This window comes from Zea mays, chromosome 6, assembly GCF_902167145.1.
Source record: "Zea mays cultivar B73 chromosome 6, Zm-B73-REFERENCE-NAM-5.0, whole genome shotgun sequence".
In the NCBI taxonomy this organism is placed as follows: domain Eukaryota; kingdom Viridiplantae; phylum Streptophyta; class Magnoliopsida; order Poales; family Poaceae; genus Zea; species Zea mays.
Genome location: NC_050101.1, coordinates 70,275,081 through 70,302,970, shown reverse-complemented (window position 1 = coordinate 70,302,970; position 27,890 = coordinate 70,275,081). Strand labels below are relative to the sequence as shown.

The following is a 27,890-nucleotide window of genomic DNA, read 5'->3' as shown; positions in this document are numbered from 1 at the left end:
TTTGTTGTGAACCTTTGGCACCTGTAAAACTCATAATATAGAACAAACTAGTTAGTCCAATAATTTGTGTTGGACAATTCAACCACCAAAAATCATTTGGAAAAGGTTTGACCCTATTTCCCTTTCATGATCAGCTTCGTTCCAAGTCAAAAGGTTCCTGTACATATATTACACTTGGGAAACACTGTTAATCATGTTTTTAGGACCTTCGGAAGACGAAGGCCCCAACAGTGCATGTGGACCCGGAGTGGTCACATGATATGGCATATGACACACAGACGTGACTAAGAGGGGAGGTTCCTGGATTGGGGTTTACTGACGAGGACGTCGGCCTTCTAAGGGGGTGGATTATGATATTCAGGCCCTGATGAATGAGACATCCTGGCTCAAAGCTTAATAGAATTAATAGAGTACTCATATAAACAAGGTGCATCTTATTTTTCAGAAGCCTAACTCGAAAGAACATCTAGATTAAGCGTGCTTGGCTTGGAGCAATTTGTGATAGGTGACTGACCGGAAAGTTTTCTTAGGTACGCATGAGTGAGGATAAAGTACGTACAAAAAACTCGTGTTGATCCGTGAGAACAATATATGATGCTACCGCTGATCCGAAGTGGACGAGGTGTTACACTTGTCCAGAAAAGAAAGAAAAAGAGATTGAGCAGGTCGTGCGGTAGAATGGTCCCTTGCTAATTGGCCCCCAAATGGAGGGTGATCCATGTGAAGAGGCCCAGCCCAGCTGACAACACCAGCCCCTGAGAAGCAGCGCAGGCGCAGGGCATTCCAGAACGTTCGGCGCCGGCGAGGCCACACGCCCACCATCAGTCAGCCGCCCCGCCAAAGCCATGCGCCTCCCCGCCGGCGCACGCCTCGCGCTCCTGCTCGCCCGCCGCTCCCTCTCCTCCTCCCCCCGCATCCCGCGGGCGCACACAGGTGAGCCACTCCATCCCCCACTAGGTCGCCTGGCCGCCCCGCTCGTCCCCTGATTTTTAGCTTGTCGCGCTCTCCGCTCTGCAGGGATATGGAGCGAGGCGCCCTCCCGGAGCTCTCCCTTCTCTCCGCCGAGCAGCGCCCGCAGGTCCTTCCACGGTGAGTGGCATGGAGAGCGCTGCTGCTTCGCTCGTCTTGGTCTCGGCTCGTTTGGGGGTGGGGTTGATGGTGGAGCGGTGCTGCAGGGACCAGGCCGGTGGCGGCAAGGGACTACTACGATGTGCTCGGCGTCAGCAAGAGCGCCAGCCAGGCGGAGATAAAAAAGGCCTATTATGGGGTATGGCTCCGATCCGATGCCTCGGGTTCAAACCTATCCGTCCGGTGTCATCGGTAGATATTGCTGCTGCATGCTTAGGGGTGCAAACTAGGCGCAAAAGAGTTTTTTTTTCTACTTCAATTGTTGTTACGTTTTGTAAGTAGTATAGTCAGTAAGGGTGTTCAAGGTTCCAAGCGCAAACTTGGAGAGTGAGGCAATAAAAAAAGGTTCCAAGCACAAAAATCAAAATGTCTGGCAGTAGCCCTGCAACCGTTGCGTTTAGAAAGTGCTGCCAATTTAGAAAGAGCTCGGTTAGCATCTGATACGCATTTTCAATCCAATGTGTGTCTATGGTGTTTATCAGGATGGTACATGCTGCTATTGCCGTTTCCTCAATACACTAAAAAATCACTAGACAGTTCCCTTTCTATTCTGCAATTGACATTACCTTGCCTACCTCTTTCTGCATCATTGCCCTAAAACCTTGCAAAGAAGCTCCATCCAGACACAAATAAAGTTGCGTTTAGAAAGTGCTGCCAATTTAGAAAGAGCTCGGTTAGCGTCTGATACACATTTTCAATCCAATGTGTGTCTATGGTGTTTATCAGGATGGTACATGCTGCTATTGCCGTTTCCTCAATACACTAAAAAATCACTAGACAGTTCCCTTTTCTATTCTGCAATTGACATTACCTTGCCTACCTCTTTCTGCATCATTGCCCTAAAAGCTTGCAAAGAAGCTCCACCCAGACACAAATAAAGGTGATGCGGATGCAGAACGCAAGTTTCAAGAGGTTCAACGAGCTTATGAGGTACTTTGATTTCTGTTTAGCGTGTTGTGCTTATACCTAACTTAAAGGTATGCAGGGGTTCTGATGCATTTTTTTGTCACTGATGTAGACTTTAAAGGATGAACAAAAAAGATCATTATATGATCAGGTAATGATTCAACTGTTTCGGCGACATTTATCATATATGTTTATGTTTTCTACTATTTCTTAGTTAGCACAAGTTTATTGATGATTCATTAGTTGTCGAATGTTCGAAACTTGTTGGTAGTTCTCTTATCCACATATATATACACAATACTGACTGTACTAACCTTTACAGTAAGATTATCTGGTGTCTTGGGGCACTTGTTGGTAGTTCTCTTATCCACATATATATACACAATACTGACTGTACCAACCTTTACAATAATATTATCTGGTGTCTTGGGGCACTGATGGAATTGGCATTAACTTCTCCTGCAGGTTGGCCCTGATCAGTATGAGAAAACTGCTTCTGGCGGAGGCGGAACTGGCTTCGAGGGTGGTTTTGGAAATCCATTTGAGGATATTTTTGGTGGTGGCGGTGGCGGTGGTGGAATGAATGATGTATGACACCCCTTTACAAATTTCTTTATCATTCCCTAAAGATTTCCTGTTTTAGTTGTTGGTTTGCTTCTTTTCAACTTCATACAATATAACTCACTGAGTCTACAGAAGAACTCATCTTCTATGGAAGCTTATTTCATTTTGCATGCTTATTTCATGGAGCTTCTTTGATCTAAACCGGAAACATGTGTTTACCTGGCACTGTGATTTATGCCTTATCTAATAGATGCTACAGTTTATTCTATGTCAAGTCCATAACTGATCTGGAAGCAATACTGGATCATTTTATTTTATACACAACTCTTAATTCAGAAAGGACGATTAGTTTCTTCCACTTTGTTATTTGCCACGCAATTCCTTGTTGGCTACTGGGGTAATGGGTATTATATTTCTATTTCCTGTCTCCATTGCTTTGTTTCAGAACTGATGACTTCTAGTTGATGTGTACACTTTAGTTCTCTTCTAAATCTGCTAAAACTAACTTTTTTATTTTTGTTCCTTATGAAGTTCTTTAGGAACATTTTCGGGGATAGGGACTTTGGAGGACGAGATGTTAAGGTAATTTCTGCGCTGATTTTAGTTGCACATTAAGTTGTACCATGTGAACTGCAGTTCCATTAATTCCATTTCTCAGGTTGCACTCGAACTATCATTTGTGGAAGCAGTTCAAGGGTGCAGCAAAACGGTCACCTTCCAAACGTCTGTAACATGTGAAATCTGTGGTATGTAGATGCAGTTTTTCTCATGACTCCTTTTTTAGGTATTTAGTCCTTCTAATTTTTCCCCTGGTGATGATTTCTTTTTCAGGTGGAGCCGGTGTGCCTCCTGGAACCACACCTGAAACATGTCTATCTTGCAGGGGTTCAGGATTTGTTAGTTCTTCCTCCGGCACATTGCTTTTGTCTATCCAGTTTAACTAGTGATCTTATTTATGTTAGTTTTTAACTATTGTTGACAGATATTCATGCAAACCGGGCCATTCAGGATGCAATCAACCTGCACAAAATGTGGTGGTTCTGGGAAAACTGTGAAGGTAAGATTTTTTCTTAGTGATACTAGAAGATACCACACGTGTTGCTGCGGGTATTGCAAAGAATTTGGAATGGAATTAAGTAGAGATGATGTGGATAGTTTGCAATTAAGAGGTTGGAAATTAGTGGGATGACATGACTATTGGTAGGAGATAGTATGGATAGTTAGTGAGGGATGGTGTGGATACCTTGCATGTTGACTTAAAGTAGGAGATAGTATGGAGATATAGATGTCAGCAGGTGCAAAAAAATAGTGTAGGACAGTTGTACTCTCAGGCCTCGTATTCTATGAATCATCATAGCACTAATACACCTCTGGCACGAATATTTGACTGAGGCTGATGATCATGTGGCCTTAATTCCTTTGAACCTCACCATATGTTATCCTACTAGTCATAAATGATTTGTTTCCTAACTGCATATAAAACCAGTTCTATTCTATCTTGTTAGCTACTTAAAAGAGGAGAGATAATTGAGTTACCTTGTCCTTACGAATTCTGATTAATTAGCACCACACCGTTGTTATGCTTCTCTGTTACTCTTTTAGGAATTCTGCAAGGCATGCAGAGGAAACAAAGTTGTGCCTGGAAGGAAATCAGTCCGCCTTGACATACTGCCTGGTGGGTTTCAAGTTGCCTTGGTTCATTGGAATGTTACGGTGCTGTTAGGATGCTCGTGTTCTGTGTTGCAAGGTGTAATTGAATGTTATCCTTTTGTTGCAGGTTCGGATAATGAGGACACCATAAAGGTGGTTCGATCAGGTGGAGAAGACCCAGATGGCCGTCCAGGTGATCTTTATGTGACCCTCGAGGTCAGTCCTCTTGGACTCTTACAGTTTAGTAGCACAGTTGATGACAAAGGAATGGATATAATTAACCTTCACAATGCTATTTTTTTCTCCAGGTTCGTGAGGATCCTGTTTTCCGAAGAGAGAAAGGTGATATTCATGTTGATGCTGTCCTGAATGTGACTCAGGTAATTTGGTGCATCTTCCAACATTCTGTTCATTTGGACCCTTTTAGTATAGTTAAATGAAGTGCCCCATTGGTGCCAACCACCTTCCTACAGCGCTATACATCAACTTACAAAAGAAAGAAAAGGTGTCACTGCTACCACCAAGAGAATTAGAATCTTGTGTGAATCTTTTAAATGAAATAGCCTATCTACTAGTAACTCGGACAGTCAGGTATAGGCTAGGCTATAACTTCGTGCCTGCATCTCTACTCCCCTAGTCCCCTCGAAGTTGTCCACCAGACTCTCTTGCACCACTATTTCCTTAGCAATTTTTAGTAGCATGCTTATTCTGATTGCGCATATACTTTGTAGGCAATTTTGGGAGGGACAGTTCAAGTCCCAACTCTCAGTGGAGACGTTGTTCTAAAGGTATGTATGTCAGATAGCTAACTTCCATCATACGTTCTCTTTATATATCTGATAATTGACCTTCTTACAGATCAAGCCCGGTACTCAACCTGGTCAGAAGGTAGTTCTGAGAGGAAAAGGTAATCTACTGTGCACGCTTTTGTTCTTTTTTGGCGGTGCATTATCTCTTTAATTACGGATTGTAACACGGCTATGATGCGTCTGTGAAATGATTAGTCCAAAAGGTTTCTGGAACATAGCCATGTCAGAGATTGTTTTCTTGTGTGGAAGTAACAAAATTATGAATCGATCGAACAATCAAATTCTACTGCATGTGTCAAGACTGGAAAATTTATCTGGCGTCTAGGTGAACTGCCAATTTGAACTGAAGAAGCTGGTGGAAACTTGCATGCTTTATCTAAACCCTGATGCATCTATCCTGCAGGGATCAAGACAAGAAACTCACCGTACCACGGAGATCAATATGTCCATTTCAATGTCAACATCCCCGAGTAAGCAAGCCTAGCCGCCTCTCAAAATGGAGTAGTCTTATGCTATCTATCGTGCATCCAACTGCTGCAAGTGAGACTCACATATGATGTCCTGCAGAAATTTGACGTCTAGACAGCGGGAGCTGATCGAGGAATTCGCGAAGGAGGAGCAAGGCGAAGACGAGAAGGACGCCAAGGCAGCAGCTGGAGCATCGGGGGGATAGCCGGTTTTAGGAGCCACAGTAGTGCCTTTTAGCTGGTATTTATACCGTGACCGTAGACCTGTCTCAAATTCGCAGCGGAAAGATTTATAGATAGGTCTTTGTTTCGGATTTTGTAGCTGGAATAAATGAATAATACGTCTAGAACTGATTTTCTGTCTTTTTCGTGAGTCTTCTAAGCATGATCCCATCCGCGCACGGTGCACCTCTCCCTCCTCTTCTCGCTTCCTGCGGGCCAACCCGACAGGTCATCGATAGCAGCACAATCATACAAAGTGGAATCTTAAATCATGGTTATGGTTATGGTTGTTATCTCTAAACATATATTTACAATGTTATAACCAGACTAGTTAAATAGTTCGCCAAGTCAAATTTTAGTTACTCAACAACAAAATAACTCTACAACAAAATAGCTATCTGACTTATCAAGCTATCTGACTCTCGAAATTAGTTCTCTCATTGGCCAAATTTGGCTGGCCATCTGGCTAGCAAAACTAGATAGATAATTTGTTGAAATGAGATGCTACATATAGAATGTAATCTTTATGAAAACGTAAATAAAGAGTCAAATAAAGATATAAAAATAAAGAGTTTTTTGGAGATGCTCTAACATAATACACATGTTTTTTGTTTTATATTATATACTTAAACAAAATATTTTTATTTTTATTTAATTTTTATGGAAAATAGGTAAAAAATAAAAACAAATTGTGTCACATAATAGGCCTTATTTTTATTTTATTTTTTTTATGAAAAATAGGTAAAAAATAAAAACAAATTGTGTCGCACAATAGACCTAGCACGGTATAGTGATTGGTTTGAGCCAACACGAGCATGGTGGACAATAGGCTAGATTGTACAAGCTCGATGGACAATAGGCTAGATCGTGCTCGGGCTAGGCTAAACTGTGGATCTGACCCATTGGATATATATACTAATATACTAAAGATGCACTTGCATAGGTAGACAGCGGCATAAGCAAGACGATGGCCAATTGAAAGGGAAATGTGCTCTTGAGCCATTTCTATAAATGTTTTGGTGATTAGATGCTCAACACATATTGGTTTGTGCTAAGTGTCAAAGAGATGCAAATGGAAAATTAAGGTATGATTCTAGTCTTAGTAAATTGTTTTTGGTACTAACATTATTCTACTAAGTGCTAGGAACCTTGTCAAATCGAGAGAAATCAGATTGTAGAAGTTTGGCTGAGTCCAGCAAGACTTGCGCTAGCTTGAGGTGCACTGGACTGTCCGGTGTGCACCAGACACTATTCGGTGGCCAAGGTGGCTCCCCAGGCGAACATGCCACTCTCGGGAAAAGTTCAGCGCTTCGTGGCTATAATTCGCCAGACGGCCCGGTGTGCCACCGGATTGTCCGGTGAGCGAGCCGCGCCCACACCAACGGTCGGCGGCGCAATCAGCAGGCGACGCGTGTACCTCGCCAACGGTTGGAAGGACGCACCGGACTATCCGGTGTGCCATGGGCGCCGTGGCTGCAACGGTCAGCTTCACCAGAAAAGGAAGAAAATCGCGCACAGTTCCTTGTCCGGTGGTGCACCGGGTTGTCCAGTGTGCCCTCGGACAGAAGGCAACTATAGCCTTCCAAATGGAACTGTAAAAGGGACCTAGCTTCCTTGGGACTATAAAAGGGACCCCTAGGCGCATGGAACAGTACACCAAGCACCTCTTGAACATCCTAAGACGCCGAGACTTCGTATTCGCACATTTGATTCACTATGATAGAGATTCGAGCACTTTTCTGAGTTGTAACTCCGATGTGCTGCTTTCGTGTGCTCGTTCTCGTCTTGTGTGCGTGTTAGTGCTGCGACTCTCGCTTTTGTGTGTGTTTCTATTCCCTTCTTACTCCTGTGCTCATTCGAGATCATTTTGTGTAAGCGTGAGAGACTCCAAAGTGTGGAGATTTCTCACAAAGGGATATACTTGAGATAAAGAGAACCGTGGTATTGAAGTCGACCTTTAGATAACTTGAAAGGGGTTGAGTGCAACCCTCGTCCGTTCGGACGCCACAACGTGGACTAGGCAAGTGCTCTACTTGGCCGAACCACGGGATAAAAATCGTTGTGTCACTTGTGTTTATTCTTGTGCGATTCTCTCTACTTCTATTCACTTCATAATTGCTCTAAGTTTAATACTCATCTTGTGAAGAGCAATTAAGTGAAGAAGTCTTCTCCACTCATTCTCGTCTCTTGAACTTGGCCTTAACTTTCACTAATCTAATATTAGTCCAAGTTTTTTTGTTAAGATGTTTTTTACAGGATCACCTATTCACCCCTCTCTAGGTGCTCTCAATTGGTATCGGAGCCGTGCTCTTCATTCAGGGACTAACCGCCCAAAGAGATGGATCCTAAAGGCAAGGGGATGGTGATCAACGACAAGGAGAAGGAGACTCTCTACGTTGACGAGGCAAAAGGTGACAAGCCCACTGACTCAAGCTCGAGTCACAAGAAAAAGGACGGGAAGAAGAAGAGACGCATTAAGAAGATCATCTACTATGACAGCGACGCCTACTCCTCTTCACCACAGGATGACGACGACGACGACTCATCTACGAAAAAGAAAACGGTTAATCAAAACTATTTTTTTGATTATTCTCACATCCCATATAATTCGAATGCTCATTTATTATCTATTCTACTCGATAAACCCCCTCACTTTGATGGTGAAGACTATTCCTTCTGGAGCCATAAAATGCGTAGTCATTTATTTTCTCTCCATCCTAGTATTTGAGAAATTGTGGAAAATAGAATGCAATTTGACAGTAGTGACAATCCTGTATTGATTAATGAACAAATTCATAAAAATGCCCAAGCTACTACTGTTTTGCTAGCATCTCTATGCAGGGAAGAATATAACAAAGTCAGCGGCTTGGACAACGCCAAACAAATTTAGGACACCCTCAAGATTTCTCATGAGGGAAACGATGTCAGGATGATCACCAAAATGGAATTGGTGGAAGGTGAACTTGAGAGATTCGCCATGAAAAGGGGAGAGGATCCAACCGAGACATACAACAGGCTCAAGACCCTGGTGAACAAGATCCGGAGTTACGGTAGCACAATATGGACGGATCATGACGTCGTTCGACTCATGCTCATGTCATTTACTGTTATTGATCCTCATCTTGTGAATCTTATTCGTGAGAATCCTAGGTACACCAAAATGACACCCAAGAAAATTCTTGGAAAATTTGTGAGCGGGCCATGATGGTAAAAGAAGCAAGGTACGTGGATGATATTGCAAATGGACCACTGCCTATTTATGAGCCGCAGCCCATTGCTCTCAAAGCAACAACTAGCAAGGAGGCGCTACCTAACAAGGTGGCACAAGTGGAGGCTGTCGGGCTAAATGAAGACGAAATGGCGCTTGTAATCAAGCGTTTCAAGACTACATTGAAGGGACGCAAGGAGTACCCAAACAAGAACAAGTCCAAGGGAAAGTGCTCCTACTTCAAATGTGGTAAGTCCGATCATTTTATTGCACAATGTCACGATAATGAAAATGACCAGGGACAAGAAAAGAAATGGAAGAAGGAGAAGAAAAATAACTACAGGAAGGCGAAGGGTGAGGCACACATCGACAAGGAATGTGACTCCGACTGTTCTTCATCCGACTCCGACGATGAAGGACTAGCTGCCTCTGCCTTCGACAAGTCCTCCCTCTTCCCCAACAAACATCACACATGTCTCATGGCTAAGGAGAAGAAGGTACATACACAAGATACCCTTAAGTACACTTATAGTGATGAGGATTATGATGATGTATATTATAGTGATCTTTTTAAGGGATTAGATAGATCTAAAGTAGATAAGATCAATTGTCGGCGTTTCGACCCCGGGGGGGTCCCTGGATCGACGAGTGAATTGTCGCCGCGTGTCCCAGCCCAGATGGGTCGGCGTGGGACGGAGCACGAAGGGGGGAAGAAAACAGGCAAAGGGGAATCCCGCGGCCTTCGTGTTGCTCTGTGCCCAGGTCGGGTGCGCTTGCAGTAGGGGGTTACAAGCGTCCGCGTGGGAGAGAGCGAGAGCCTTACGCGTCGGCCCGTTCTCCTGCGCGGCCAACCTTCTCGTACGAGAGCCCTGGACCTTCCTTTTATAGGCGTAAGGAGAGGGTCTAGGTGTACAATGGGGGAGTAGCAGTGTGCTAACGTGTCTAGCAGAGAGGAGCTAGAGCCCTAAGTACATGCCGTCGTGGCAGTCGGAGAGGTTTTGGCACCTTGTTCATGTGATGTCGTGGCCGTCAGAGGAGTGCTGGAGCCCTGTGGAAGGACAGCTGTCGGGGCTGTCGAATCCTTGTTGACGTCTCCTTGCTTCCGTAAGGGGCTGAGAGCCGCCGTCGTCATGGAGCACGCGGGGCGCCATCATTATTTGTTTACCGGGGCGAGCCAGATGGGACACCGGTCTTGTTCCCCGTAGCCTGAGCTAGCTAGGGGTAGGGTAATGATGCCCCCCCCTGTGACGTGGTCGGTCCGAGCCCTAGGTCGGGCGAGGCAGAGGCTCCTCCGAGGTCGAGGTTGAGTCCGAGCCCTGGGATCGGGCGAGGCAGAGTTCGTCGTCTTCCGAAGCCGAGGCTGAGTCCGAGCCCTGGGGTCGGGCGAGGCGGAGTTCGTCGTCTTCCGGAGCCGAGGCTGAGTCCGAGCCCTGGGGTCGGGCGAAGCGGAGTTCGTCGTCTTCCGGAGCCGAGGCTGAGTCCGAGCCCTAGGGTCGGGCGAAGCGGAGTCCGTTGTCTTCCGGAGCCGAGGCTGAGTCCGAGCCCTGGGGTCGGGCGAAGCAGAGTCCGTCGTCCAGCGTCGAGGTTGAGCCCGAAGCCTGGGGTCGGGCGGGGTGGAGCTTCCTATGGCGCCCGAGGCTGAACTTAGCTGCTGTCAGCCTCACTCTGTTGAGTGGCGCAGCAGTCGGAGCGACGCAGGCGGCGCTATTTTCTTGTCAGGTCGGTCAGTGGAGCGGCAAAGTGACTGCGGTCACTTCGGCTCTGTCGACTGAAGAGCGCGCGTCAGGATAAGGTGTCAGGCGATCCTTGCATTGAATGCTCCTACGATACGGTCGGTTGGCGTGGCGATCTGGCCAAGGTTGCTTCTCTGCGAAGACTGGGCCTCGGGCGAGCCGAAGGTGTGTCCGTTGCTTGAGGGGGCCCTCGGGCGAGACGTGAATCCTCCGGGGTCGGCTGCCTTCGCCCGAGGCTGGGCTCGGGTGAGGCGAGATCGTGTCCCTTGAGTGGACTAAGCCTTGACCTTAATCGCGCCTATCAGACCTTTGCAGCTTTGTGCTGATGGGGGTTACCAGCTGAGATTAGGAGTCTTGGGGGTACCCCTAATTATGGTCCCCAACAGTAGCCCCCGAGCCTCGAAGGGAGTGTTGATACTCGCTTGGAGGCTTTTGTCGCACTTTTTTGCAAGGGGACCGGCCTTTTTCGGTTGCGTTTCGTTCCGGTGGGTGCGCGCGAGCGCACCTGCCGGGTGTAGCCCCCGAGGCCTCGGAGGAGTGGTTTGACTCCTTCGAGGTCTTAGTGCGTTTCGTAATGCTTCGACCGGTCTGGTTGTTCCCTCATGCGAACTGGCTGTAGCCCGGGTGCATAGTCGAGTTCCAAGTTCTCGGGCTGGTATGTTGACGCTGTCAACGGTTTGGCCGGAGCCGGGTTTGCGAGAGCAGCCCCCGAGCCTCCGCACAGGGCGAGAGGACGGTCAAGGACAGACTCGGCTTTTTTCATACGCCCCTGCGTCGCCTTTCCGCAAGGAGGAGGAGGGAAAGCGCCATGTTGCCCTCGGAGGGCGCCGAACATGGTGTCTCCAGTGAGTTGCTAATGGGTAATCCGAGTGGACGCCCGTGCCCCATTCGTTAGGGGTCGGCTAGTGGCCCGGAGGCGCGCTCCAAAAGTACCTGCGGGTGATTCGTCGGACCCGGTCCCCTTTTGACGGGGTCCGAGGGCTCGATGCCTCCCTCTGGTGGGATTCCGTTACAAAATCGTTCCCGTCGGTCTCGGAAATGTCCTAGGGTACCTCGGGAGCGTAGCCCGAGCCTTGGTTATGTATCGAACGTACCCAGGGTCATACCTCGCTCTGTGTGCTCTGAGGCAGCTGTCAGAACCCTTCGGGGGCCAGCCTACGAACCCCTGATCAGTAGTGGGCGCGGAGCCCGAGTGGCCTAAGGCGGCCGTTGAACCCTTCCGAGGGGCCAGCCTTCGAACCTCTGACCAGTAGTGGGCGCGGAGCCCGAGTGCTCTGAGGCGGCTGTTGAACCCTTCCGAGGGGCCAGCCTTCGAACCTCTGATCAGTAGGGGGGCTCGGGGCCCGCTTCCTTCACGGAGAAGGATTCCTTTCGGAGTATCCCCTTTCCCGGTCCCTGTGGCAAGAGAGAGAAAGAGGAAGTGGAAAAGGATACGAAATCGAATGACATGGTGCACCTTTTTTGACGCGGTCATTATGGCGGAGGTGAAGCGTCGCCTGCTTTGCCTGCCAAAGGTGCCGCCTGTCCTGCCGCAGAGTTAATGCGACGGGACGAGTGGTTCGCGGGGCAGCCATTGTGCATGCGCGAGCCGTTCGAGGAACGGAACACGGAGGCGTCGTCTTCACGCCGTGGGAGAGGGTTCTCTCGTTGTCCCAAGAGGGGGCGTGAGCTTGCTGACGACGTGACTGCTGCCGGAGCGGGCGGCAGTGAGCCACCTGGGGTTTCGTCGCCCCGTAGGCCCTCCAATGTGGGGGGTTGTTCGTACCTGTGGGGGTGGAACCGGAGTTCCGCTTGTAATGGCACCTTGAGTGCCGGTGTCTGTTCATTGTGGCTGTCGGGGCCTGAACATGTTTGTATTTTTGGCATGAAGTCGTGTTTTTTCCTCATTTCGAGCACTAGGACTCGCCTGTCGGCTAACTGAACCGCTTAACCAAGTGTGAGTTGCCTCGTGCGAAGGTGACGAGTGAGGTATCCGTATCCCGGAGGCATAGGAGTCCCTCGGCTCGGTCGGCCTTGCTGCCTGAGGCTTCTCTTGCTTAGTTAAAGGAACCCTCGGCCGCTCTGCGGTGAGCCGGAGCCGGAGGCAGCGGTGTCAGCATGGACAGAGGCAGAGTTGGCTCGAAAAGAAGACTTCGTCGGCGGGAGCCTGGCCGGGCTGTCCACTGGCGGGACCAGCGCCGGAGTCAGGTTGCCGAGGCCATGAGCCGGGCTGGTGTCCTCGGGGGACAACTGGCTAAGGCTTCGGGGCGGCCGACCGAGCCGTCTGCTCGGGCCGGGTCCCTGGAGGAGACCCTGGCGGTGATGGCCCGGGTGTGGTGCTGACGTCGTCCTTCGGAGCGGAGATCCTTCGCCCGTGTTGCCGTCCGAGGCTCGGTCGGACTTCACCGAAGGTGGAGTTGACGCCGAGGGTGCTGCTGCTCCCCCTCCATCGACGTCTGAGCCTGCAGGATCGGTTCGCCTGTAGTATGCATATGTTTTTTGTGGCCGCCGAGGCCCAAACATACTGTCGTCGCGTTGTAAAGCTGCGTTTCTTTTCCTCTTGTTTCGAGTATCTGGACTTATTTGTCGGTAACAGAATTGTTTGTCCGAGCGAGAGTTACTTTTCATGGAAGGTGATGAGTGAGGTATCCGTATCCCGGAGGCGTAGGAGTCCCTCGGCTCGGTCGGCTTTGCCGCTTACGTGTACTCTTACTCGTCCGTAGGATTCTGCTATCGATATAGTCGAGAAGGCACGAAAAACGTTTCGGCAGAAGAGTTTTCGAGCGTTAAGACTTGTTCGGTCCGCGGAATCGCTTATCCGAGCGTGAGTTACTTATCGCAGAAGGTGATGAGTGAGGTATCCGTATCCCGGAGGCGTAGGAGTCCCTCGGCTCGGTCGGCCTTGGCTGCTTACGTGTACTCCATTGTTTTTAGGATCCCACTTTCGAAGTAGTCAAAAAGCACGAAAGACGTTCTGGCAGAAAGACCTTTTCCGAGGAAAATTTTGACGCAGAGGGGGTTCCCCCCTTCTAGCCCCCGAGGGAGGGTCGGGCTTTGCCGAGGCAAGGCTGACCCTTCCTTGATGGTTAGACTTCATATGTAAACGAGGTATATGAACGGCTTGAAAACATCTTAAGGGTAGAAGCGATGTAGCTGTCAGATGTTCCAAGCGTTGCTGTAGACCTCGCCTTGACTGTTGGCCAGCTTGTACGTCCCGGGCTTCAGAACCTTGGTGATGACGAACGGCCCTTCCCAGGGAGGCGTGAGCTTGTGCCGCCCTTGGGCGTCTTGTCGTAGTCGAAGCACCAAGTCGCCCACCTGGAGGTCTCGGGACCGAACCCCTCGGGCGTGGTAGCGTCGCAGGGACTGCTGATACCACGCCGAGTGTATTAAGGCCATGTCCCGAGCCTCTTCCAGCTGGTCCAGTGAGTCTTCTCGGTTTGTTCGATTGCTTTGGTCGTCATAGGCCCTCGCCCTCGGGGAACTGTATTCTAAGTCTGTGGGCAAGATGGCCTCGGCCCCATAGACTAAAAAGAACGGTGTGAAGCCCGTGGCTCGGCTCGGCGTTGTCCTCAGACTCCAGACCACCGAGGGGAGCTCCTTCATACATCGCTTGCCGAACTTGTTGAGGTCATTGTAGATCCTCGGCTTGAGTCCTTGCAGAATCATGCCATTGGCACGTTCTACCTACCCATTCGTCATGGGGTGAGCCACGGCGGCCCAGTCCACCCGGATGTGGTGATCCTCGCAGAAGTCCAGGAACTTTCAGCCGGTGAATTGGGTGCCGTTGTTGCTGATGATGGAGTTCGGAACCCCAAAGCGATGGATGATGTTGGTGAAGAATGCCACCGCCTGTTCGGACCTGATGTTGTTTAGGGGTCGGACCTCGATCCACTTGGAGAATTTGTCGATGGCGACCAGCAGGTGCGTGTAGCCCCCGGGTGCCTTCTGCAAGGGACCGACGAGGTCCAGACCCCACACAGCAAACGACCAGGTGATGGGTATTGTTTGCAGAGCCTGAGCGGGCAGGTGGGTCTGCCTTGCGTAGAATTGACACCCTTGGCAGGTGCGGAAAATTCTAGTGGCGTCGGCCACCGCGGTCGGCCAGTAGAAACCTTGTCGGAAAGCGTTTCTAACAAGGGCTCGAGGCGCTGCGTGATGACCACAAGCCCCCGAGTGTATTTCTTGTAATAACTCCTGATCTTCGGCGATGGATATGCATCGCTGGAGGATGCCTGAGGGGCTGCGGTGGTAGAGCTCCTTCCCGTCCCCCAACAAGACAAACGACTTGGCGCGTCGCGCCAGTCGCCGAGCTTCGGCTCGGTCGGGGGGCAGCTCTCCTCGGTGGAGATATTGTAGGTACGGGGTCTGCCAGTCTTGATTAGGCGGGACCCCATTTCGCTCTTCTTCGACGCGCAGTGCCTCACCCTCGGGGGCCGAGGGTGCCTCGGGATGAGCCGAGGGTGACTCGGGCTGAGTCGAGGGCGCCTCAGGCTGAGCCGAGGGTGCCTCGGGCTGGGCCGAGGCCTTCTCGGGCTCGGGCGTGTCGTCGGTCTTGACTGAGGGTTGATGTAGGTCTCGGGAGAAGACACCCGGGGGAACCGTTGTTCGCCCCGAGGCTATCTTAGCCAGCTCGTCCGCAGTCTCGTTGTATCATCGGGCGACGTGGTTGACCTCGAGCCCGTAGAACTTGTCCTCCAGGCGCCGAACCTCGTCGCAGTAGGCTTCCGGCAGTGGGAGTTCTTCATGACTTGGTCGATGACAAGCTGCGAGTCACCGCGAGCGTCGAGGCATCGGACCCCTAGCTCGATGGCGATGCGCAACCCGTTGACCAGAGCCTCATACTCAGCCACATTGTTGGACGCCGGGAAATGGAGGCGCAACACATAGCGGAGGTGCTTCCCGAGGGGCGAGATGAAGAGCAGGCCCGCGCCTGCCCCTGTTTTCATCAGCGACCCGTCGAAAAACATGGTCCAGAGTTCCGGTTGGATCAGAGCTGCCGGGAGCTGGGTGTCGACCCATTCAGCCACAAAGTCTTCCAAGACTTGGGACTTGATGGCCTTCCGAGGGGCGAACGAGATTGTCTCGCCCATGATTTCCACCGCCCACTTTGCAATCCTAGTCGAGGCCTCTCGGCACTGGATGATCTCCCCCAGGGGAAAGGATGACACCACAGTCACCAGATGAGACTCGAAGTAGTGCCGTAACTTCCGCCGCGTCAGAATCACCGCGTACAGCAGCTTCTGAACTTGTGGGTAGCAGATCTTGGTCTCGGACAGTACCTCGCTGATGAAGTAGACCGACCTCTGGATGGGCAATGCATGCCCTTCTTCTTGTCTCTCAACCACGATCGCGGCGCTGACCACCTGAGTGGTAGCGGCGACGTAGATCAAGAGGGCTTCTCCGGCAGCGGGGGGGCACCAAAATGGGCGCGCTGGTGAGGAGCGCTTTTAGGTTCCCGAGGGCTTCCTCGGCCTCGGGGGTCCAAGTGAAGCGCTCGGTCTTCCTTAAGAGGCGGTACAGAGGTAGGCCTCTTTCGCCGAGGCGCGAGATGAAGCGGCTCAGAGCCGCAAGGCATCCCATGACCCTCTGTACGCCTTTCAAGTCCTTGATGGGCCCCATGTTGGTGATGGCCGCGATTTTCTCCGGGTTGGCCTCGATCCCCCGCTCGGAGACAATGAACCCCAAGAGCATGCCTCGGGGGACTCCGAAGACACACTTCTCGGGATTGAGTTTTACGCCTTTCGTCTTGAGACACCGGCATGTCGTTTCAAGGTCGGAGGCTTTCCTCGTCTTGACTACGATGTCATCGATGTAAGCCTCGACCGTTCGACCAATGTGTTCGCCAAACACGTGGTTCATGCACCTTTGGTATGTCGCACCCGCATTCCTCAAACCAAATGGCACAGTGACGTAGCAGTACATGCCAAAAGGTGTGATGAAAGAAGTTGCGAGCTGGTCGGACTCTTTCATCCTGATTTGGTGATACCCTGAGTAGGCATCGAGGAAAGACAGGGTTTCGCACCCAGCAGTGGAATCCACGATTTGATCGATGCGAGGCAGAGGGTAGGGAACCTTCAGACATGCTTTGTTTAGACTAGTGTAGTCTATACACATCCGCCATTTCCCTCCTTTCTTTCTCACAAGCACAGGGTTGGCAAGCCATTCGGGATGGAATACCTCTTTAATGAACCCTATGGCCATCAGCTTGTAGATCTCCTCGCCTATGGCTCTGCGCTTTTCTTCGTCGAATCGGCGCAGAGGCTGCTTCACGGGTCGGGCTCCAGCTCGGATATCCAGCGAGTGCTCGGCGACATCCCTCGGTATGCCAGGCATGTCCGAGGGACTCCACACAAAGACTTCGGCGTTTGCGCGAAGAAAGTCGACGAGCACTGCTTCCTATTTGGGGTCGAGCTCGGAGTCGATCCGGATCTGCTTGGAGGCGTCGTTGCTGGGGTCGAGAGGGACGGACTTAACCGTCTCTGCTGGCTCGAAGTTGCCGGCGTGGCGCTTCCCGTCTGGCGCCTCCTCGGAGAGGCTCTCCAGGTCGGTGATGAGGGCCTCGGATTCGACGAGGGCCTCGGTGTACTCCATGCACTCCATGTCGCATTCGTACGCGTGTCGGTACATGGGGCCGACGGTGATGACCCCGTTGGGGCCCGACATCTTGAGCTTGAGGTAGGTGTAGTTGGGGATGGCCATGAACTTGGCGTAGCATGGCCTCCCCAGTACTGCGTGGTAGGTTCCTCGGAACCCGACCACCTCGAACGTGAGGGTTTCCCTTCGGAAGTTGGAGGGAGTCTCGAAGCAGACGGGCAGATCGAGTTGTCCGAGGGGTTGGACGCGTTTTCTGGGGATGATCCCGTGAAAAGGCGCCGCGCCTGCCCGGATCGAGGACAGATCGATCTGCAGGAGCCCAAGGGTCTCGGCGTAGATGATGTTGAGACTGCTGCCCCCGTCCATGAGGACCTTGGTGAGCCTGACGTTGCCGATGACGGGGTCGACAACGAGCGGATATTTCCCCGGGCTTGGCACGCGGTCGGGGTGGTCGCCCTGGTCGAAGGTGATGGGCTTGTCGGACCAGTCTAGGTAGACTGGCGCCGCCACCTTTATCGAGCAGACCTCCCGACGCTCTTGCTTGCGGTGCTGAGCCGAGGCGTTCGCCACTGGCCCACCGTAGATCATGAAGCAGTCGTGGACCTCGGGGAACTCCTCTGCCTTGTGATCCTTCTTCTTGTCGTTGTTGTGGGCCCTGCCACCTTCCGCAGGTGGCCCGGCCTTGTGAAAGTGGCGCCGAAGCATGACGCACTCCTCAAGGGTGTGCTTGACGGGCCCCTGATGATAGGGGCACGGCTCCTTGAGCATCTTGTCGAAGAGATTGGCACCTCCGGGAGGTTTCCGAGGGTTCTTGTACTCAGCGGCGGCGACAAGGTCCGCGTCGGCGGCGTCGCGTTTCGCTTGCGACTTCTTCTTGCCCTTCTTCTTGGCGCCGCGCTGAGTGGACACCTCGGGGACGTCTTCCGGCTGGCGGCCCTGGGGCTGCTTGTCCTTTCGGAAGATGGCCTCAACCGCCTCCTGGCCAGAGGCAAACTTGGTGGCGATGTCCATCAGCTCGCTCGCCCTAGTGGGGGTCTTGCGACCCAGCTTGCTCACCAGGTCGCGACAGGTGGTGCCGGCGAGAAACGCGCCGATGACATCCGAGTCGGTGACGTTGGACAGCTCGGTGCGCTGCTTCGAGAATCGCCGGATGTAGTCCCGGAGAGACTCTCTCGGCTGCTGGCGGCAGCTTCGGAGATCCCAGGAGTTCACAGGGCGCGCGTACGTGCCCTGGAAGTTGCCGGCGAAGGCTTGGATCAGGTCGTCCCAGTTGGAGATCTACCCCGGAGGCAGATGCTCCAGCCAGGCTCGAGCGGTGTCGGAGAGGAACAGGGGGAGGTTGCGGATGATGAGGTTGTCATCGTCCGTTCCACTCAGCTGGCAGGCCAGTCGGTAGTCCGCGAGCCACAGTTTCGGCCTCGTCTCCCCCGAGTACTTTGTGATGGTAGTCGGGGTTCGGAACCGGGTCGGGAACGACGCCCGTCGTATGGCCCGGCTGAAAGCCTGCGGACCGGGTGGTTCGGGCGAGGGGCTCCGATCCTCCCCGCTGTCGTAGCGTCCCCCACGCCTGGGGTGGTAGCCTCGGCGCACCCTCTCATCGAGGTGGGCTCGACGGTTGCGGTGGTGGTGCTCATTGCCGAGCCGCCCCGGGGCCGCAGGCGCCGTGTTGCGCGTGCTCCCGGTGTGGACTGAGGCTTCCCGCATAAATCGGGAAGTTGCGGCGTGATGCTCCGAGGGGTACCCCTGCCTTCGGGAGGCAGAGCTTTCGGCCCGTCGGACCGCGGCATCCTCCAGGAGATTCTTGAGCTCTCCCTGGATACGCCGCCCTTCGGTGGTCGATGGTTCCGGCATCGCGCGGAGAAGTAGTGCTGCTGCAGCCAGGTTCTGGCCGACCCCACTGGAAGCCGGTGGCGGCCTTGCCCTGACGTCGTCGGCAATGCGGTGCTGGATGCCCAGGGGTAGGTGACGCGCTTCTCCGGCTGGAGCTCGGTCTGCCCATTCCTGCCCGATGTTCCATCGGAACGGCTCAAGTGTTCCTGCTCCCTCGTCGAGCCTGGCCTGCATCTCGCGGATTTGCTCGAGCTGTGCGTCCTGACACCCCGCAGGCACTGGGACCACAGCTAGCTCCCGAAGGATGTCAACGCGAGGCGCAGGCCTAGGGGGATCGCCGTTTTCCGGCATACCAAGATGGTTGCCTTCGTCGGGACCCCCTAGATCGACGTGGAAACATTCACGACTTGGGCCGTAGTCCTCGTCGCCGAAGCTGTGGCTACCATCGGAACAATCGGAAAGGCAGTAGTCGCATGCGGTCATGAAGTCCCGCATGGCACTGGGTTGCCGAGCCTGGAGAAATCCCAACAAAAGTCGGGCTCGTCATCTTCCTTGGAACCCGAGGGTCCGTAGGTCGAGACGGCCGTCAGTCTGTCCCAGGGCGATCGCATACGGTACCCCGGAGGGTTGGTACATGCCTCTATGAAGGCTTCCACCGAAGCGAGGTTGCTTGGTGAGTCGAGGCTGAATCCAAAAGGCACGAGATGGGAATCGGTCGGTACCTCTTGGTCGACGGGCGGTGACGAAGTCATGTCGGGGGCGGACTGCACCGTTGTCTCGGGTACGAGGGCGACGCCCAGCGAGTCTTTCGCGAGCGTGCTGGCATCGTTCGTCTGCTTCGGGTTGGCGTGTTGCGGGGAAACGGCGCTCGTCTTCGTCTCAGACGCAAGGTCGAAGCCCGACGTGTCCCCCGCTGGGGCGCCGGCGTCGTCGACTTGCTCGATAGCCGACGAGGTGCCGCCTCCTGCTTGGCCATGGTTGCCCCGCCTCCTCCTCCGTCGGCGGGGGAGGTGACGGGACAAACCTGAATGTTGTTCTTCCGCCACGTGGGGAAGACGTCGTTGATTCCGCCGCCGGCGGGCGGGCTGACGGCCGCCGTCGTCGCTGTCGCGCGGCGGAGGAAGGAGTATCATGTCGTAGCTGCCGTTGAGGGACATGAACTCAGGACTCCCGAAACGGAGCACCGTCCCGAGCTGGAAAGGTTGCTGGAGACTACCCATCTGGAGCTTGACGGGAAGCTGTTCGTCAACACGTAGCAGGCCCCTACTTGGCGCGCCAACTGTCGGCGTTTCGACCCCGGGGGGGGGGGGGTCCCTGGACCGACGAGTGAATTGTCGCCGCGTGTCCCAGCCCAGATGGGTCAGCGCGGGACGGAGCACGAAGGGGGGAAGAAAACAGGCAAAGGGGAATCCCGCGGCCTTCGTGTTGCCCTGCGCCCAGGTCGGGTGCGCTTGCAGTAGGGGGTTACAAGCGTCCGCGTGGGAGAGAGCAAGAGCCTTACGCGCCGGCCCATTCTCCCGCGCGGCCAACCTTCTCGTACGAGAGCCCTGGACCTTCCTTTTATAGGCGTAAGGAGAGGGTCCATGTGTACAATGGGGGAGTAGCAGTGTGCTAACGTGTCTAGCAGAGAGGAGCTAGAGCCCTAAGTACATGCCGTCGTGGCAGTCGGAGAGGTTTTGGCACCCTGTTCATGTGATGTCGTGGCCGTCGGAGGAGTGCTGGAGCCCTATGGAAGGACAGCTATCGGGGCTGTCGAATCCTTGCTGACGTCTCCTTACTTCCGTAAGGGGCTGAGAGGCGCCGTCGTCATGGAGCACGTGGGGCGCCATCATTATTTGTTTACCGGGGCGAGCCAGATGGGACGCCGGTCTTGTTCCCCGTAGCCTGAGCTAGCTAGGGGTAGGGTAATGATGGCCCCCCCTGTGACATGGTCGGTCCGAGCCCTAGGTCGGGCGAGGCGGAGGCTCCTCCGAGGTCGAGGTTGAGTCCGAGCCCTGGGATCGGGCGAGGCAGAGTTCGTCGTCTTCTGGAGCCGAGGATGAGTCCGAGCCCTGGGGTCGGGCGAGGCGGAGTTCGTCGTCTTCCAGAGCTGAGGCTGAGTCCGAGCCCTGGGGTCGGGCGAAGCGGAGTTCGTCGTCTTCCGGAGCCGAGGCTGAGTCCGAGCCCTGGGGTCGGGCGAAGCGGAGTCCGTCGTCTTCCGGAGCCGAGGCTGAGTCCGAGCCCTGGGGTCGAGCGAAGCGGAGTCCGTCGTCCAGCATCGAGGTTGAGCCCGAACCCTGGGGTCGGGCGGGGCGGAGCTTCCCATGGCGCCCGAGGCTGGACTTAGCTGCTGTCAGCCTCACTCTATTGAGTGGCGCAGCAGTCGGAGCGACGCAGGCGGCGCTGTTTTCTTGTCAGGTCGGTCAGTGGAGCGGCGAAGTGACTGCGGTCACTTCGGCTCTGTCGACTGAAGAGCGCGCGTCAGGATAAGGTGTCAGACGATCCTTGCATTGAATGCTCCTGCGATACGGTCGGTTGGCGTGGCGATCTGGCCAAGGTTGCTTCTCTGCGAAGACTGGGCCTCGGGCGAGCCGAAGGTGTGTCCGTTGCTTGAGGGGGCCCTCGGGCGAGACGTGAATCCTCCGGGGTCGGCTGCCTTCGCCCGAGGCTGGGCTCGGGCGAGGCGAGATCGTGTCCCTTGAGTGGACTAAGCCTTGACCTTAATCGCGCCCATCAGGCCTTTGCAGCTTTGTGCTGATGGGGGTTACCAGCTGAGATTAGGAGTCTTGGGGGTACCCCTAATTATGGTCCCCGACATCAATGAACTAATTGATGCCCTTAACGAGAAGGATAGATTGTTATAAAAACAAGAAGATATTCTTTATGAGTAACATGATAAACTTGTTAATGCTGAAAAATATCTTGCTTTAGAAGTTAAGAGAAATGAACTTCTTTCTTCTGAATTATCTTCTTGTAATGATTCCATTTCTAGTATTAAGAGTTTAAATGCTGATTTAAAGGCTAAGTTAGAAAAGTTAATGTGGCTAGTTCATCTGTAGAGCATGTTGTTATCTGCAATAGGTGTTAAGACATTGATATTGATGCTTACAATGAACATGTTTCTACCATTCTAAAGTTGAACAATGATGTTGCTAATCTTAGTGCTCAACTTAAAACTTGCAAGAGTGATTATGAAAAACTAAAAATTTCCAGGGATGCCTACGCCATGGGTAGACACCCCTCTATTAAGAATGGACTTGGTTTCCAAAAGGGAACCAAGTACTTAACAAGCCAAAGGACCTCCAATCTCAACAAGGAGAAAGGGAAGGCTCCTATGGCTAGTAGCTCTTATTCTTCACATGACCAAAAGAACCATGCCTATCTTTATACTCATGTTAAGAATGTTTCTAGTGTTTCTCATCATGATATGTTTTCTGGATTAGCTACTCTAGTATTAATATAGTATCATGATCTTATGGTTATCTTTGGCCTAAAAGATGATTTAGAATCAAGTAATGACTTAGATTAAAGTTGAGATAATTATTTATAGAATCACCTCTCATATGATTTACACTAACCAATTTATAATATAGTTTGACATTTAAATCACATAGATCTTTTATAAACTAGAACTCCTTAATCGTAACTTTGATTTTAGTGATTCTCAATCCCACGATCTCGTAGCAACACGTAGATTATTATTACGCGGTTTGTTCTTATGTTTGGTGTGATGTTAATTCTGTCTATACCATGTTTGTTTGTATTGCTACGACTAGTAGTGAGGTCACGCGGATCTGAAGATCATCATGGTACCTGGAATCTCAAGTCCTAGGCAAGTTGTGCCCTTGATCACTTTCATTTACCTAATAATGTTCTTTATAATCATTTATTCATGCATAGGTTTAATTTTGATGGGACCCAATAGGTTGCCCTAGTCTGTTTATCTTGTTACCTTATTTACCCCTGAATCATTTGGGTAGTTTTTGCTATTGCTCTATATGGTTTTGGGATTAATACTACATTATGTCCATGTTCCAATTATTCTGTTATTTTATTTATGTTCATATCAAGATCATTATATTATTTAATTGGAACATGGAGCTTAACTTGAGAAACACATGCCACCACAAGGGTGGAATGGGACGCCCTTGGCTGACTAATTAGGAAAGCTAGTGGAAGACTACCTTACCTGAAAGGGGCAAGGGCAGTATGGGAGTTGCATGCGGGGAGGTTCTCGGGTTGATTTTGTTGCGATGGCGGTCAGGCGAGGGATTCTTGCAAGTGCTCTACCCATAAACTGTAGCAGGTTTTCGGAAGCTAGTGGAATTTTGTAAAGGCCTCGTAGTGGATCCCTAGCCATTCACCTCGGTAGTGTCTAAGGGTCTAACTAACCCTCGCGACATGGGATACACGAGTTGTGGGTACAGGGTACAATCTCTGCAGAGTGTAAAACTGGTATACTAGCCGAGCTCACGGTCAAGAGCAGCTCAGGACTCTCGCATGATTAAATTATGAAACTAAACTCAATTTGTCATTTGCATTGCCTAGGATTTATTATTAATTTTGTTCTATTATTATGGTTTGGTATTCACTTATATCTAGTAATTTCTAATAAAATTTTGACCAACTTTAAAAGCAATGCTCAGCTTTAACCATTCTCTTTGGTAAGCCTTACACCTCACTTGAGCTCCCACCTTTGGTGAGTTCATGACACATTATTCCCCACAACTTGTTGAGCGATGAACATGTGTGAGCTCACCCTTGCTATCTCACACCCCTAGGTCAAGAACATGTACCGCAGGATGAGGTGCATGGATGATGTTGCGATGTGTTCGTAAGAGGTCTAGGCTGTCGTCTCCCAGTCAACTTTGGGTTGTTAGATTGTTGTCTCCTTACGATGTAATTATTTATTTATTTTGTACAGAACTCCTATTATATAGTAAAGTTGTAACATTTGTTTCTGTATCATGATTCATCATATGTGTGAGACTTGGTCCCAGGACACCTAGTGATTATGTTCGCGCCCGGGTTCCTAAAATCCAGGTGTGACATTTACCTATCCTGACCTTGGTTGCATTCTCTCCCTGTCGATTCCAATCCATGCTTTAGCTTCATCTTTTATGATGCTCATGCCCCTATCCTGCATGTCTTATCTTTCCCCTTGTCTTTCGATGGCCTTAGAGCAGTTTCCCCTTAGTAAAGAGAGAGCACCATCTAGTTAACATTAACGTATATCAACGAGATGTTTGTTGTTGTCTGCTTGTGCTGTTTGTCTTTGTATTATGACTAATTCACCTCTTTGTGATGAGTGTTGATGTGTTGTGGCCCTTGGTCCGCAATGGCATCAGTTTACTAGGTGAGTGCCATAGAGTTAGGTAGTTGGGTGTTCTCCCTTTTCTCTCTTTAATCCATCTATACTTGCCTTTTCTATCTATACTCTTCCCTATTGCACATGTTCGGTTGGCAACCTCCAACCTCTCTTAATCAGTCAAGATCAGAGTCGGCACAATCGTCATCAAGTGCATATCAACGCTCCTGTTAAGGGGGTTAGCCGCTAACCCCAATGAAGACAATGCGAACAGCATCAACCAACAAGATCAGAGTGGCGCAACGAAAGCGTGTGTGGGTCCTAACCCACAGGTCCAGGAGATCCTCAAGAATTGCATCAGTGGGTCGTGAACATTTGAAGGTCAAAGCAACCAGTCCACAGGTTAAGCTTGTAGAGTCAAAGCCAACTCAAGAAAGTCGTGAACAACCTATGAACCAACCTTGCTTCCTTGTTAGCTTCTTCTTGAATCTCGGGGGTGAGATTCCTGTTAAGGGGGTTAGATTTGTAACACCCTGAATTTGGGGGTATAAAATTTCTTTTTTCGATATCCACCAAATTCAAGTGTTGTCCTCTCTTTTACCTGCTTTCCTTCTCTTTTTCTAAATAATGGAGAACATTTTATTATATGTATAGTTTTTTAGCGTAGTAAATAAAACCCTAGAGGGAAGTGGTTGATGCATCATGCTGGAGCACTTATTTTTGTATGATGATTGGTTTTGATGTGCTTCCGTATCAATTTATGAGTCCCATTCGAGATTGAGATAAAAACAAGAAATAGACTAAAATTAAATAAAAACAAAACCCTTTTTCCTCCCCCTCCTTTCCCCCTGGCCAGCCTAGCCGCACTAGCGGCCCGTCAGGCCGATTCCCCCTATTAGCCCACCTCAACTCCGCGCCCTCCCTCCAGCCCATTTTGTCTCGCGGCCCACCCGACGCAGCGCGCCCCTCCCCCAAACCCTAGCGCCACCGCCCACCCCAGCGGCCGCACCGCACGGCGCGCAGGCGCGCTCGCCCAACCGCGCTCCTAGCCTCGCCCAGCTGTCGCAGCCTAGGGCCCACACGCCAGGGCGCCAGCTTCCACTTCCCCGCGTGCTCCTCGGCCGAGTGGAGCTCAGCGGCATCGTGGGTGCGCATGGAAGACGGAATCGATGCCACGATCTCGCCCGCGCGCCTCCGCGTCGCCATCCGCCCAGTTGTCGCGCCCACGTCGCGCACGTTGTGTGGATGCGCGCCCACTTAGTGCCCTGCTCGCCCCGCTACACCTCTTCTCCGTCAAACCGTCTGTCCGAGCCTTGCACATCTCTTTCTCCTGTGCAGTTCAGTCCCATCTTCCTCCTTGCCCTCGTGCAGCCGTCGAGCAGGCCCTATGTCGCGCCCCTGCATGCCATGCCATGGCCACGCCTGGGTTGCCTCGTTCTGGCCGCGTTCTGCCTGTGCATCACGCCATCGTGTCTCACCTCGCCTCATAGCAGCGCCTGGTCGTTGTTGAGTAAGGAGTCGGTGCCGAGCTCGTCATGCCCGGACTCGACCTCGCCACCGTCACCGTCGTTCGCCAGAGCAGCGTCTCACCGCGGAATTCGTCATCGCTGCGCAGCAGGGTCTATGTCACTCTCGTCATCGCCGAGGTGAGCTTCGTCTACCCCGGTATACTCTCCGTCTACCTCATGTGCAAGTCGCCGAACCCAGTCCCAAACCGCGTCGTCGTAGCTCCGCGCTTGTTGTCGTGCTATTCCGTGGACGTACCCACATCTCTGTGTGCACAGCTTGTCGTCCGGGTTTGGATGACATTCGTCTACCTATAGACGACGTCCGTCTACCCCCTGCGTGTCCATAACCCCGCCATCGCACCCATCGTTTGTTCGCGTGTCGAACGTGCTGCCCATCCACGCCATCACGCGTGCTCATCGCTCTCGTGCGTTGCGCGTCTCATCGCGCTTTAGTAAACCACTCCACCTCGAATCGCTCGTGCTAATTAACTACGTACTAAAACGACGATTATTCGAGTAACAACATAATCTGAGTTAAGTAATGATTTTATTGGTGCTTATAATAATTACTTGCTAATATGGCTAAGTCGAATAAAATAAAATATCATAATCAATATTCGCGTAGCGCGTTTAAGTCAACGCGTGTCGTTCGCGTGCATCGTTCGTGTGGTTCACATGTGTCGACGTGCGCTGTCACGTGCACCGTTCCACGCACCTTGTTTAGTGAGTTGTGCGTCGTGTCGCACGGCAATAAACTGTTTCGCCTAGAATCACTCACGTTAATTAATTTACGTAATTAAACGATGGCTAACCGAGTAGTAAACCAATCGGAACTAAGTGTTAATTCTATCGATGCATACGATAAATACCTCTAATTGTGGTTATGCCAACTTAAGTGTTGCATTTAATGTATGTATAGTATGAATATGACACGGTTTAGTAGTATTTCGCGTCTGGCGCTCGTGGTCGTCGTGTCACATATTTTAGTTGAATAATTAATTATAAGTTTGTTCGAGGGTTAATAAAATAACAATTTAATTAGAACGAGTCTATAGTTTTAACTCGTGCTTTTATAAATATAAATGTTAATTAACGTGATTAATACCAACTGAAATACTTTTTATTAATTATTTGTTTGTTGTTCGCGCGTGACATCGTTTGTGCGTCATCGTGCTGTTCGCGCGCATTGTCGTGTGTGTTGTTTCGTGTGCCGTCCGCACTTTGTTTCGTATAGTGACGCGTGCATCGTGTGTGCCATTTACACGCGTCGCTTGCCTTGCCGCACGTCGTTAGCGCATATCTGGCATGTCGATTACGTGTGTCGCGCGGCGTTTGCGCGTGATAATAAATTGTTTTCACATATAATCACTCATGTTAATAAGGTTAATTCGTCAGGTCATATATTTTAGATAATTAACTTAAGATTCGCTCGACTGATATTTATTAGATTAATATTCTAACTAGATTAAATGTGTAGTGTTCCACTTGAGCTTTTATAATAAATATTGACAGGGCAAATATTAACTTAACTACTTTCTATTTATTTAACATTTGTTTAGTATAAACGTGTCACCTATTTAGTTTTCTCACTGTCGCGCGTGCTGTTCCGCACGTGGTGGCGTTCTCGTTCGCGTTGTTTCGTGTGTTGTCAGCATGCTATGTCGCGCGTGTCCACGCGTCGTTTGCACGCTGTCGTGTTGGGTTCGCCGTCATCACGTTGTCTGCGCGTGCCGCGCGTGGTGCACGCGGTAGGTCACGTGCGGTCGTGCTGTTTCACGCGTTACATATTTCATCTCGCTCTGCTAATTCGTCCCGCTTAGAGTTGCTGATGTTATTTAAATTACTCATTTAACTAAGAATTGTTAGTATGGTCAGCTAATTAAAACTGTGCGATAGCTCTAGTTTCATTTTAAATGAATATTGATTAATATAATCAGGTCAAACTAAATGTTATGATTAATACTCGTTTAGTGTAGAGCGATAACTTCTTGACTGTAGCTTG

The 27,890-nt window shown here is 51.2% G+C and overlaps 1 protein-coding gene across 1 annotated transcript; it reads left to right on the top strand.

Annotated features, from left to right (window-relative positions):
- Positions 1-699: 699 nt before the first annotated feature.
- LOC103629395 (chaperone protein dnaJ 1, mitochondrial-like) lies at positions 700-5,887 on the top strand. Its single transcript, NM_001301507.1, has 17 exons — positions 700-933; positions 1,018-1,089; positions 1,176-1,267; positions 1,975-2,058; positions 2,147-2,185; positions 2,500-2,622; positions 3,130-3,180; positions 3,257-3,344; positions 3,430-3,494; positions 3,581-3,655; positions 4,201-4,273; positions 4,376-4,464; positions 4,557-4,628; positions 4,980-5,036; positions 5,107-5,155; positions 5,461-5,527; positions 5,625-5,887. The coding sequence occupies exons 1-17, from the start codon at positions 846-848 to the stop codon at positions 5,728-5,730; spliced, it is 1,290 nt and encodes a 429-aa protein (NP_001288436.1). The 5' UTR covers positions 700-845; the 3' UTR covers positions 5,731-5,887.
- Positions 5,888-27,890: the final 22,003 nt, after the last annotated feature.

Bases quoted from the DNA above. Each gene is read 5' to 3' on its own strand.
- LOC103629395 (NM_001301507.1), top strand. From the start codon at position 846: ATGCGCCTCCCCGCCGGCGCACGCCTCGCGCTCCTGCTCGCCCGCCGC. The intron at 4,274-4,375 runs GTGGGTTTCAAG...CTTTTGTTGCAG, and splicing joins CCGCCTTGACATACTGCCTG to GTTCGGATAATGAGGACACC. The intron at 4,629-4,979 runs GTAATTTGGTGC...TATACTTTGTAG, and splicing joins CTGTCCTGAATGTGACTCAG to GCAATTTTGGGAGGGACAGT.